General features: G+C 32.9%; 1 protein-coding gene across 2 annotated transcripts; it reads left to right on the top strand.

The window, feature by feature from the left end:
- Positions 1 to 4,104: 4,104 nt before the first annotated feature.
- LOC145608058 (F-box protein At3g58530-like) lies at positions 4,105 to 13,549 on the top strand. 2 transcript variants are annotated; one of them, XR_014105711.1, is made up of 12 exons: positions 4,105 to 4,329; positions 4,427 to 4,486; positions 5,092 to 5,175; positions 7,295 to 7,425; positions 7,515 to 7,590; positions 10,555 to 10,625; positions 10,728 to 10,814; positions 10,904 to 10,976; positions 11,045 to 11,112; positions 11,201 to 11,269; positions 12,548 to 12,664; positions 12,915 to 13,549. XR_014105711.1 is itself a non-coding variant. In XM_081663661.1 (12 exons), exons 1-12 carry the CDS (start codon positions 4,150 to 4,152, stop codon positions 12,978 to 12,980), a joined length of 1,071 nt encoding a protein of 356 aa, XP_081519787.1. In that variant the 5' UTR covers positions 4,105 to 4,149; the 3' UTR covers positions 12,981 to 13,545. The 2 variants fall into 2 exon arrangements, 1 of the variants encoding a protein (XP_081519787.1); XM_081663661.1 differs by having other exon boundaries at positions 12,559 to 12,664; positions 12,915 to 13,545.
- Positions 13,550 to 13,869: the final 320 nt, after the last annotated feature.

Raw genomic sequence — 13,869 nt, 5'->3', positions numbered from 1 at the left:
AAGATTTTTAAGTTCAAATTGATTAAATACTAAATACTACCTCCGTTAATGATTATCTGCAACTTTGGAATATTTTATATCTCACAAATAATACCTCAAAGTTGCAGATAATTATTAACAGACGTAGTATTATCTTTTATATCAGGAACTTTATCTAAATATATAATAAATTTTAGCTCATAAATACAAAAAAAAAAAAAAAAAAAAAAAAATTCAAATAAACCGTGCATTGCATGGGCTTCATCTAGTTTAGTAAAAAAAAAAAAAAATTTAATAGGGCCTATATGGAGAGCGGAAACGAAAAATAATAATTTATTATCTCAGAAAAATAAATTTAATTTTCCTTAACAGATTTATTTGCTACCAGTATTTTATATTGTTTTTTTTTTTTTTTTGGAACAAAGTATTTTATATTGTTAAATACTCCGCATTTTTAATCTCGTAATAGAAAATTTATACTTCATGTCACTCCCTCACCACCTCTAAGATCCTCAACCTCATTACCGTAGTCAAATTGCTTTTGATGTTTGTGTGCTTAGCTAGGTGTTTGGTTGTTTTTAATTTCGTTTTGTAGCTCTCTTAGGTTGTAATTTGTTCTTCAGTTATGAAGTTTCCATTGTTAAACAAATAAAATAAAAAAAGATTTACTTTAAAAATTGCAATGTCATTAAATTTTCAAGTATATTTTAATAAATCATGCAACTCATTAAACCCCGGAGAGTTGTCTGACCAAAATGCGCGTTTATCCTAAACTCAGAAAAATTAGAATAAAATATCATCAATTTCTCATTCTTTTCGAGGTAAGGTTATCCACGATTACTTATATCATCAAGGTTTTTTTTTTTTTTTTTTTTTGGATCTATCCACCTAATTCATCAAGTACAGTCTCTGGATTTGTTATAATGTTAAATAATAGAGCTCAGAGCTCACAATACTTGTTATGCTCACGTTTTCCAGAAATTAACAAAAAAAAAAAAAAAAAAAAATATCATCCTACTTTATCAACAAAAGACATCTTCATTGATTTAAAAAATCGAAGACATCCATAGTTCATAGGATGTTCAATATTTGCACATGCCGAAATCTTGAAAAGAGATTTATATATTTTCCAAGATATACTAAATGTGCATTTCTAATACTGTAATGCATAACAGAAGAAATCCATAAAACAAAATAAAAAGTTAACAAACATTTAGAAAACAAAAATCAAGAACAAGCAGCAAAAATAAAAAATTAAGACTATGAAAATTATACTACAAATTATGTTAATACTCAAGAGATAATTTTCTCATCTTTAAGAATTGAGTGAGAGGACAAAGAAAAGGATAAATTTATAGAGGGAAGAAGTGGGTGGATTAGGTTAGGAAAGGAGATCTGTTTTATTAGCTGGGCCGCACTGAAACTTGTTGCCCAAATTTGGACTTTGGATTATTTAATTTAATTTTCTGCCTGATTTGTATGGTAATAATCCTTCCATGTGGCATTTACTGTGCTGTCTACGTTTCTTTTATAGGAGGAAGTATAAAGGGAGTGTTGTGAGACATAGTAAAGTGTCTCACAACTATTAAAAAAATAAAAAGGTACAATGAAGAGAGAGAAATGAGGAGAGAGATAGGGAGAGTGAAAAAGGTAGTGTGGGCCCCACTTCACGTGCAAAACAGACAAAAATCTAACAGGTTCACTACCACTGAGACTATATTTTGTTCCACTGAAACTCTAGTTGAATATTTTTGAGTACCACTGAGACTACATTTTATACCATTGAGAGTGTATTTTGTACCACTGAAATTCCAATGGTATGATTTAACATCTCAATGAGACATCTCTAAAATAACGTCTGAAATGCCTATATTAACCTTGCGAGACATAATTACATTGTCTCACAACCCTCCGTTTGGAACACCTCCTTTTATAGCGTGTTACGTGTCTCTAACATACGTGCTTTCGGTTTTTTTACTCCGTAATCGAGTACTGCCTTCGTATTTTTCTTGACACAAACTTTTAGTAGTAAATAAAACGGATGTTCAGTAAATTACTGAATATCCGTTATAGAGTGACAATAAATTGTGTAAAAGTTACACTAAAATGCACAAAAGTTACCCTGACATATAAAAGAATTATTTATGCTTCATTGATAAATTTGACAAAAGTGACCTTAAATTTGACAAATGTGACACTAAATCTGACAAAAGTGTATCCGATGTACAGTAAATTACTGAAAATCGGGTGTGTACAAAAGTTTTCCTATTTTTTGAAGTGCCAAATATTTTTGCGGAAATTTTATCAAGAACTATCAATTAAAGCGGGTGTTTTTGATAACAACTACTCCCTCCGAATCTAAATTACATTCCTCTTTCTTTTTTTAAAAGAAATACCATAAAGTTGTAAAAAATTTAAGTAGCACTACCATTCTAATAATTCTAACTACTACATGTAAATTTTATTTTTACATTTACCTCATGAAATAATCATCTAAATTGACTATATTACCCTTCATAAAGGTTAAAAGTGGTAAAAAGTGAGACCCAAATGTCGGAGATTCTAGCCAAAATTGTTAAAATAGTTTTGCTACTTAAACTTTTTACAACTTTGTGATAGTTCTTTTAAAATTTTTTTAATAGGTAGTTGTTTTCAAAACACGTGCTTTAATTGGCAGTTGTTGACAAAATTATGTATTTTTGGCATATAATTTTAAATAAAAGAATAAAATAATGTATAAATGGTATAGTTAGGACATTTTTATTTTTGAAAAGGTAATAGAGATAATTACAAATGAGGACCGGAATAATGTGAAAGGGATAAAATATCATAAAATGATAGTAAGATAATAAATAAATAAATAAATAAATAAAGTGAGAGAAATAGTATATAATGTGAGTGGGGTTTCCATTTTTAGTAATGAGACGCTTAAAAGAAAACAGTCGTATAAGAAAGTGGGACACTTTAAAAATCGAAGGGAGTAAGTGTCTGTTTTCTTCAGCTTAATTTCAGTTCAATTTAGTTCATTTTAGCTCATTTCAATTCAGTTTCAAATTTCTTTCACTCATAAACAGTTCAGTTCAATTCAGTTCAGCAAATCAGATTAGGCCCTAACCTTATATCCTCCGTTTTTTGTAAGTGTAATGTTTTTCCAGGAATAACAATTTAATATTACTCACACCTGTTTCATAATAATCGCAACACTTTTTTTCATCTGTAACGTAATATTTGAGATATTTCTTTATTTAGTAAGGATCCACGAGACCACGAGACTATAATTTTTCTTATATAAATTACTAATATTAAATGAATTGACTTTAGTGGCTAGTGGAAAAAGTCAAAATGTTTCACTTAATAGGGAAAAAGTATATTATTTTTCCCTATCTTCATGAAGTCAAATATTATTAACTAAAATCATTTTTGTTGATCTTAAATTAAATAATTATAGTTCAAATAAAGTTTGAATTATTTAAAATGATTACAATTTATATTTTCTGATTTGCTTTATTCAATTAAAACACTTCCTATAATGGAAATACTAGCATAAGTATAAATTATAAAAAATTAATATTTGAAATCTGTATATTAAGACAGATCTAACAATTTCACACATGAATGGTGCAAAAGTGAATTAAAGTAAAACAAAGTGAGTACTAGTTCACATGGTATCTGCTCATACCTTACTCACATTTTTTATTAATTGTTTTTCTTCTTACATACCCCTTAATTTTACATAGACTATACAATTATTATCACTTTTTTTTAATCATTTTTTAAATTTCTTAAAAAACCTCTTACACATTCTTTTTTACAAATTCACATCACCACATAAAAACTTCATGCTCATCCAAGATTTTGGTGGAATGAAATTATTTTTACTTAAGTGAACCAAGGCATAACCAGATACTAGAAGTGATCAACATTGGCCCCGTCGAATGTAAGGCGAATTTAGGCAAGCCTAAAAACGCATTTGTAGTATAAAAAAACACGAACCCGATCGGAAAAGCTCGTTATTATTTTTACGGATTCGAACATAAGATGTGATGTTAAGACCCAACCCGGCCCGATTTTTTGATGACCTCTACCGGACACCCTCCCCGATAATCAGTGGTAACCTATAAGAAAGTCGACCCAAATAAGCTCCAGCCCTCCGTCCAAACAAAAATAGAAATGGAGCACAACTTGAATGGCGGAGAAGAAGAGCTTCCTCAGCTTCAATGGAGGAAAGAGACTGTAACAAGGGTTTTCACCATCGTCAGCTCCAAGCTTCCTCAGCGCGACCTCATCTCTCTCTTACTCGTTAGCCCTTGGCTGTATCGCACTCTCGCCTCTAATCCTTCTCTCTGGCAGGTAATCTTTTTGTCCTCAAATTTTATCAACCAAAGACTTGTTTTTGATCAATTTGCAGTGAATTTTGTTGTTTATGTGATTGAATTTACTTCTGCAGGTTCTTGATTTTCATGAGATGAACTATGCCGGAAATCGGCTCGTAGCTGCTCTTTCTCTGGTTAGTTTTATTGCTTGATTTCGTGCAATTTCAGTTCAATTTACATTAAGTTATTAGTTACTATTATTGTAATTTTGTTTGAATTTAAAACTGTAAATTTGAGTATTGTTGTTTGTTACTGGGTGTGAAGCTGCTCTCTTTTTTCAGTATTTGTTCCAGTTTCTGTGATTTGCAGTTCAGTTTTGCATTTGATTCAATTGATATGATTGAGAATTTGCATGAATTTAAAATTGCGGAGTTGAGTATTGTTGTGTGTTATTGGGTGTGATCTTTATCTGCTCTTTCTCTGATCATGACATTTGCTTGATTTTCCGCGATTCAAGTTCAATTTTAAATTCAATTTGATTGCGAATTTGTATGAATTTAAGAACTGCAAATTTGAGTATTGTTGTGTTATTGAGTTTGATTGTCGTGTGATATTTGCCGCCCCCTTTCGCTGGTTAGTTAATTTGATCAATATGTTCATTTTTTCACTCAATTTAATGCGGTGTTTGCTATTTTTTATGATCTTAGAAAACTGCAATTTTTAGTACTGTTGTGTGTTACTGAAATTCTGTTGTGAAGTTGGATAATTGATTAGCTGATGCTGAAATTAATTGTTGTAGCCTAGGTATAAGGATGTGAAGCAAATAAACCTTGAATTTGCACAAGATCTTGAAGACAAGCATCTTGAGCTCCTCAAAAATAAGGTGAGAGCTGAATTTGATTGTTCCATGTATTTTTTTATTGTTTAGAAGTTCGGTAGGTTTTGTTAACCCTAATAAATAGCTTGAGTGCTTTCCATCTAGTATTATACTACCTCTGTTAATTATTATGTGCAACTTTGAATATTTTATATCTCACAAATAATACCCCAAAGTTGCACATAATAATTAACGTAGGTAGTAATGCAAATGACTATCAAAGCATTTCACAAGCTTTTTAAGAGCAAATACACCTAAGGAGGGAAGGAAGGTGGTTAATGGTATTATATTTTGGTTTACACTTTACAGTGATGTTTTGGCAACACCTTTTTCAACCAATATAGGATGATTATTCCCGAATATGAATGGTTACCCTTGTACCATGGACAGTACCAAAAGTAACTATGGAAATGTTTGTAGCTCTTATTATGTAGTGAATCTGAATTTCTGAAGAGCTTAGCTATTAAGACACAAGAATATATATAGCTTTAAGTTGATCTTATGTTGCATAGCATGTTGGACTAGGAATCTGTAACCAAATAATTTATATTCCATGTTTAGGGCATGCTGGATTCTCTTTACTGATTAAGAAAGTTAAAGTTCAAGGGGAAAACTTTACTCAAGGAACTATTTAGAGTATAATTTCTCATAATTTTAGTTTAGCAATATGATTCCTTGGGTAATATAAAAGTTTCTAAAAAATTTGGGATCTAAAGGAGAAAGAGGAGGATAAGAGAGAGAAACTCCAAAGTTGGCATAATATGACTCCATGTGATTGTATATATCTCCCTACCACCAAAGACTTGAAACCCACCATCCTTAATCATTCATGTTGATGGCGGTGATCTTTTCGGCAATCAAAATGAGGTGGTGGTAATAGGAAACATATGATGGTGGAGTTGTGGAGGTTGGTTGGGAAGAGAGAGAGAAATGGAGGAAGAAAGACATGGATAGAGAATGGGAGTAATTGGGTTACCTTCATTTTTAAGGTAATGCATTACACCCCTTAAAACTTACTCCATTCCAGGCATCTAAAACCACCAGATTATTTACTCTTTTAAATTTCTACCCCAATTACTGACAATCCGAACATGCCTGCAGGCGATTAACTAATTGGATAATGGTTTCGCTACTTTTGAGTAGTTTGATTAGTTTAATATTCATATTTTGATTAGTACTCTAAGGCCATGTTTAGTTCACCTTATTATTACTTATTACAAAACAATAAGTTCAGATTAGATCGAAAAAAAAATCAGATTAGATAAGAAAAATAAGTTTTAACACACTTTATTGTTTTATGTTCGATTTTTTATCGCTAAATAATTTCGTAATGACAAAAATTATGAAAATATAATATTAATAAAATACATATTATTACGAATCTAACAAGACTCCACTTGATGTATTATCAGACAAATAGGTTAGATCATACTAGATAAGACCAGACCAGATTACATCAGATAGATAAGAAAAAATATGATGAATTTAAACAAGCTCTAAGGCTATATTGTTTTCACCTCAAAAATTTATAAGTTTTGGAAAGAGAAATTTAGATAAGTTCCAATCGTTTCAGATCAGTTTCACTTTTTAACAAAGGTTTACTCAGTTCAATATACGACTACAAAAATCTCTAATAAGTTCAAATTGATTCGAAGAAGTTTATAATAAGTTCAAATAAGTGCATATCAATTGACAAAATCATTGAGGATGCATTTATTTTTTTAGGTAAAACTAGTTAGTGTTTTAGGTGATAAATGTATAATCATGTCTGCTGTTTGAAATAGTTGAGCACTTGAACGTTAGCTTCAAATAGCAACTGTAAAATAGTACTAGAATGCAACCAAAAGCTCTAGTTACCAGTCTTACCACACGTCGTATGGCTAATATATTGGCCTAACTGCCTCAGTTTTGAAGTGAATCTGTCTAAATTTATACTGGTAAATATGCTTCTTTCTTGTGGTGCCAAGTGTAGCTGAAAAGGCCAAGGGTCAGGTTGTTGTTGTTGTTGCCGTGTCTGTGGTTTATCTTATTTTTATTTATTATTAAAATTTAAGTTTTTAAATACTGCATCATATGTGCTCTGCTTCAACTTTATCTGTTGTGACATAATTTCATGACTGGGCAGTGCTCCAGCTCTCTTCAGAATTTAGAGATACTGAACTTAAACGGATGCCAGAAGATATCTGATCAAGGAGTTGAAGCCATTACTAGTGCATGTTCAAACATGAGAGTCTTTTCAATATATTGGAATGTGAGGTATGTATCTAATGTATTCACAACCAATTTAAGTTACTAACTGGAATACTATGTATATCCTAGCTGATAATTGTAATTGCTTATTCTAGGGTAACGGATGTAGGCACACAGCATCTAGTACGGAATTGCAAACACATTATCGATTTGAATTTCAGTGGTTGTAAGGTATATATTCACCTTATACTCGACTACTCGAGTCTTGTTTATCATGACATAATGTTACTTAATTTGGTAGCCCCTACAAAATGCTAACAGAAATAGACAAATTAATACATGAAACGGTGCATTTTGGCTATTACAAACTAGGTAGCGAATTGTATTATCATCCCAATCTTTTACAATTGTATTAGTGAATTGACAGTGCACAAGATATGTCCTGTTTTCATTGTATCAATGAGTTGCCTATCTTGCAAGATTTATATATGTATAACTTTTTGTTTCTAGGTATTACACATAGATTTATCTTTAGTAATCTTGATTTTTGCATTTAATTTGTGTAGACAATATATCCTCATTTAGTCCAACAAAGCAGTGAAGTAGACTTTTTCTCCAATCCAAATATTTTTACATTCATTCAGCTTAGCTCATCAATGAGCATTTCAAGGATTTAAATAGAGAATTAGAGACGCAACCCCTTTGCAATGATATCTAGGTTACACCTCTTACAACCACTGAAAGTGTGACAATTAGCCTTATAATTTTCTACAACCTTTCCTTAGTAACAGATAAGAATCACAATAGACTGTCTTTTTGACTTTCAAAGCAAAAATAGAAGCCAGAAGATGAGGTTTAATTTCTTGTGAATGGACGACCCCCAACGCAATCAGTACCACAGAAAGCAGTGAGTTGAGCATTGGACTAACAAGCAGGACTTGATTAGGTAATTTAGAGAGATACCACAAAACACTTTTAGCCGATTGGAAGTGAACCGCAGAGCCTGCCGAGCACATGTACTCTATTAGCTATACCAGGCCATGTCATTGCTAATTAAACGAGTTTCCCAATATAGGGATCATGATGAGAAAGAAGCTCACCTTTGCTTGTAATTCTTCGAGTCCTACGATTAGTTATCCCATATTCTTGTAGTAATTCCATTACTAATTTCTTTTGTGAAATGATAATCTATTGTTCCTAGCAAATATCTTTCGTGTGAAATAACTCAAGTTTTTCTATAAAAAATGGTAATAGGACTCATAGTTTAAGCGCCTCTCATGTATTATGGTATAGACACATAAACCATGCTTCCTGAAATACACGCTTAATCCTTGTGCCATGATCCAGGTGCATAAACCATGCGTTTGTACCAACTTTTTGACTAATAAAAAAACATAGAAAAATTTACTTTCCGTGCTTATGACCTTATGTCGAAGGATTTTATTCCCTGCCAATCCTTTCAAAATTTTGCGTACCGTCATTGCCACATTGATATTGGAATAGTATGAACTAGAAAGTTTGACTGGTTTGTCTTGTCTAAAATATGTCGGAAGTAGGTGCGAGTGGTTGTTTTATGGGTATTAGTGGTGGCATTGGCAAGAAGGTTGCACGGATATGCCAATCTTCCGCCGTCTCCCATACCGGGGACGTATTGGGGACGGGTACGACCCGGATATGTCCCCATGGAGGACCCTTGAAAAGTGGTACGCAGAGATATTTTGGGACGACTGGGAGCAGCTCTGGGTATGTTTCGGGGACGGATTTGCTTCTTTTCTGACGTATTTAAATATTAAAAAACCCCAAATTTCAGATTTCAATTTCTCAAGAGCCCTAAAAATATCTCAAGAACCCTAAAAATTGAAGAAGCTAACTATAGAGTGCGACCCATGATTCCTTGGAATCGACTATCGGCAACCACCTACGACGAACACCAATGTCCGGAAACCGACGACCGGACATTGGTGTATTAGTAAGAGTTCTTCTCTACCATCAGCTCTTACTCTCGGCCTTTCTCTCTTCCTCTTTTCTTTCTTTTTTTATACGATTATCAGATACGAGTACAAAGTACTCTACTTCGTATTACTGTATTAGTAAGTTTTTTTATTTTTAGTTTTTTTAACTTTTTGTTTTGATTTACTGTAGCTGTAGCCTGTAGTCAGTAGGTGGTTTTTTTTTTTTACCCCTATTTCTTTTAATTTGTCATATATGGAATAATTTTTTTAAAAAAAAAACATTTTATGGATTAATATTTTAATAAATTTTTTTGTCGTACCTGTCTTTTGGAACTTTGATTTTTCCGTATCCCTTCTCCGTACCCGTACCCGTTTTTGTACCCGTATCCGTTTCCGTGCAACGTAGTTGGCAAGTAAGAGTAGGAGGGGAGGAGAGTGGAAGGAGTGAACGAAGTACATGAAAAGTAATCCAAGGGTGTGGTTATTGTACTTATAGTCTATGTTAAATTGGAATTTGGGTTCTTCATTTCATGCAAGTTGGATTTCTTGATTGTTTCTCTACTTTTAGAAGTACTATACTATGTTATTTTACTCGAACTCTTCACCTTAAATACCAATTTGGACCCTTGACACTCAGACATGGGTAGAACATTTCGACACTTCTTTTTAGGAAAAAATCATGGTTTTTTTTTTTTTCACAGAATAGACAGTTTGGACACCTGTACTCGTGTCTAACATTACACCCGAGTCCAAGTAACATCGATTATTTGTATCAAACTCCATATTTTTTTTATTGGTATCTTGACTCTGAATGATTATATGAATACCTATGTAACTATATGCGTTTCCCTTTTCCTTTTTTTATCGTCGAATTTGACATTTGCTATATTTGTGTATATCAATCCTTGTAAAGTTAATCATAAACTACCCAGATTTGCATTCGGGGTCTGGCGTTGCAGAGGTCTAAAAATTTGACGATCCAAAACCGGGGATGGTTATATGGAGCCTAATCCGGAATTGGACTTGTACATTGGACCCGATTGTTAATCAGTTCGGATCTGGATCCTGCAAAGCCGACCCAAATCCAAATTGTTACCATTCCCACATGCTTCTGACTAGTTAGCTGTTGGTCAAAACTTAAGATATGAAATTTGTGCTGGGGTTGCTGCTCAGTGACTAAATTTGTGCTTCTGTTAACTTTTCCTTTCCCATTTCTGATGGATAATTCAATAATGTGATCCAGAATATCTCTGACAAAAGTATGCAACTTGTTGCTGATGCTTATCAAAAACTCGAGTCATTGAACATTACAAGGTAATTGTAATATGGGCATTGCAAGAATCAGACTAATAAAGGGTGTATTGGCTGTAATTCTGGTGATGTGTCTAATTCCCATGTTACTGCCTATGAAAATAGGTGCATCAAGCTGAGTGATAGTGGCTTGCAGTACATATTGCGCAGTTGTTCCTCTCTTAAGAGCCTCAATTTGTATGCCTTGTCTAGGTAATAGATGATTTCATATCTGACTATTCTTTCAATCCTATTAATGCCTAATGCTATGTCATACTGACAAATTTGTTAATTTTATTCAGCTTTACTGATGAAGTTTACATGAGTATGTCATTTCTTACTCAACTCAGGTTCTTAGATCTTTGTGGAGCTCAGGTAGAAACATTTTCTTTACGATAAGACAGTTGTTGAAACTCTAGTCTTATAGGTTTTTGGTGTTGTAGAATCTGTCTGATCAAGGATTAATGTGCATTGCCAAATGCAATTATTTGGTCTACCTTAATCTATCTTGGTAAGAAAAGCTAAAGGCCTTTAAAGATATTTGCTATATAAAATGAAGTTGCAAATACATATCACCTTGCGATCTTTGCCTTCAACAGGTGTGTGCGTGTCACTGATGCTGGAGTCATTGCCCTAGCGGAAGGATGCTCCTACCTTGAGCTAATTAGGTAATGGTTCCATAATTTGAAATCATTTAGTGACCACTTTTTAGGCGTTGTAGCTCTTCAATCTTTGTATCTCAGAATCTAAAACTGTGAACTCTTGTTTGCAACTTGTTCCCCCCCCCCCCCCCCCCCCCCCTGCTTTCCCAATTGAGGGTGGAGGAGAGAGATTCAACTGTAAATTGATAACGAAAATTTGACCTACATTCTCTTTTTACAAGATGTCCAAAAATCTCCAGCTGGCCAGGAAGGTCTTATTTTTCCTGGAATATGGTTGATTCTCTAAAACCCTGGACCTAAAATTTTAGTCATCAATACAAGAAGTTTGAGTGGAATTCTAGGGCTTTCACTCCTTGGATAGAGGCAATTGTAAGTTTTGTAACAGATATTTTCACAAATGATCAACCTTTTTTTTAAAAGATATTTTGTCCTAAGATAAGAACATAAAGAGGGAAAGGGTTCCTTTAGAAGCTTATGGAGGGTAACTGTTAGGTTATACCTTTCGTAAGTATAAATACTTTTATGTCTTGAAATATGTTATATTCGTACTCTATATCTGAATCCAGGTTTAAATCCCCGTGAAATTGTAATAAAGTCCAACTTTAGTTTTTGAGCCAGGTATTTCGTTGTATACAATCTAATAAAAAAAAAAAAAAAATACTCTGTACGCAATTTCGTATTAAAGAAAGGGGAATGTCAAATGGTCAAAGGACTCAAAGCAATGGCTGATTATCATTATAATCTTTTAAAATTTACGTAACTTTTTTAATACTTCCTCAGTTTCTATTTAGTTGATGCGTTCAATTTAGGCACATATATTAAGGTTAGGAGAGAGAATGATAAAGCAAGTGGGGTACACTAGTAAATGCAGGGTATAAAACTTATTCATAAAGGAAGTGTGTCAACTGAAAATAGACTTCCTAAAAAGGAATACGTGTCAACTAAGGTTTAATATCTAATTGTTAGTTGTTTGCTACTTAGCCACTAAAAAAAATAAAAATCAGCCTGATACTTAGCCTCACTTTTTTCTTGAAGAGAATCATCAAGTCATCGTCATCTTCATCTAGATGTAAACAATTATCTATTCTATTTTATGGCTGCTGTCAGCTGTCCTAAATGGCTGGATTGAAGTTTTGTATTATGCCTATTGCAGTTGTCTATCAGACAATAATCTGCAAAACATCGTACATTATGGTTATTTAGAATGTGAATTCACTTGCCTGTCAGTAGTTTCTGCATTGATTTGTAAACCTTATTTATGGCATCAATCTGATGTTTCTGAAGTAAAACTACAGCTTGTTTGGAATTCTTGGGGTGACTGATCAGAGCCTCGAAGCACTCTCAAGATCATGTTCGAGTACGCTCAAAACACTTGATGTGAACGGGTGCATTAACATTAAGGTACGTGTGTATTCTACAACTCTCACTTACATTTTGGAGTGAATGGGTGCATTAACATTTAAGTTGTGTTTATTCTAAAAGACTTAAACTCTCGTTAACATTTGGGCTGTCAATATGTCAAGTACATTATGGGACTAAAAAACCAAGTCTTGTCTTGTTTGTGTAGCACTGTAGCATATCTTTGACATCAACTTTTCTTGCTTTTCTGAAAGATCATTGCATTAATCTACCTTTTTTTTAATATTTGTAGAGAAGAACCCGTGAAGAATTGCTTCAGTTGTTCCCACTTTTAGAGTGTTTTAAAGTGCACAGCTAATGCAATGCTTGTTGGAGCATCCTAATATCAATCTGTGTCTGGACAGTTTCTGCTTACAGCTTATGAAAACGTGCTTACGATTACATTAGAGCACACTCCAACTGTTGGATGAATCACCCAGAGTGTTTATTGTAATGCAGCAGCTTTTTCCCAGAATACAATTGCGGGAAAAGAAATTTTACATTCCAATAGTGGTAGAACTCTTGAGTAGTTGCCATGATATGTTCAGTGAGTGATTTTATATCTTCATAATATGCAGTTTCACTAGGAAGTTGAAGTGCACATATTATGGGGTGCTAAAATCCTTTCCAAGTTTCCAGATATACACAAATTACAAAATCGAAACAAATCCAGAATCAATTGGAGTCTCCAATGAAGATGGAAGAGAAGCCTTCAGGTTCAACTTTTGGTTTTTCTCCCATAACATTGTTTCTAATTAGATGTAATTTTTTATTTTTTTTTTTTTGTTTTTTTGTTTTTTTTTTTTTTTTTTTTTTTTTTTTTTAAAGAAACTTCATATTCGATGTATTGTGTGTTGATAGGCAACTATTATTGCAGCAAGAACAATAGGCAAATTCTTGAATAAAAATGTATTAAGATGTTTGAATCTTTTTATACATCTTATCTATTTTAGTAAACTCCCAAAGTTTGAAAAGTTTGAAGGTCATTAAAGGGGAGTTTTTGAACAGTGTTGTAAGGCGCATAAAGGAAGTCTTGACAACGAGATAAAGAGGGTGTTTATCTGGTGTTTAAAGAGCCATGTAGGATATAATTTTCTTAATGCGACATGTCACATGTAGGATTATATAACAAAATTTAGCATATTAATACAAAAAAAAATTATTTAAAAAAAAAAAAATCAAACAAACTATGAATCACACGGGCTTCA

Source organism: Chenopodium album, chromosome 23 (assembly GCF_948465745.1).
Source record: "Chenopodium album chromosome 23, dcCheAlbu1.1, whole genome shotgun sequence".
NCBI classification, from domain to species: Eukaryota; Viridiplantae; Streptophyta; class Magnoliopsida; order Caryophyllales; family Amaranthaceae; genus Chenopodium; species Chenopodium album.
This window is presented reverse-complemented; position numbering and strand designations above follow the sequence as displayed.

Excerpts from the sequence above, each read along its gene's own strand:
- LOC145608058 (XM_081663661.1), top strand. The coding sequence starts at position 4,150 with ATGGAGCACAACTTGAATGGCGGAGAAGAAGAGCTTCCTCAGCTTCAA. Across the intron at positions 4,330-4,426 it reads CTAATCCTTCTCTCTGGCAG|GTTCTTGATTTTCATGAGAT; the intron begins GTAATCTTTTTG and ends TTACTTCTGCAG. Across the intron at positions 7,591-10,554 it reads TGAATTTCAGTGGTTGTAAG|AATATCTCTGACAAAAGTAT; the intron begins GTATATATTCAC and ends AATGTGATCCAG.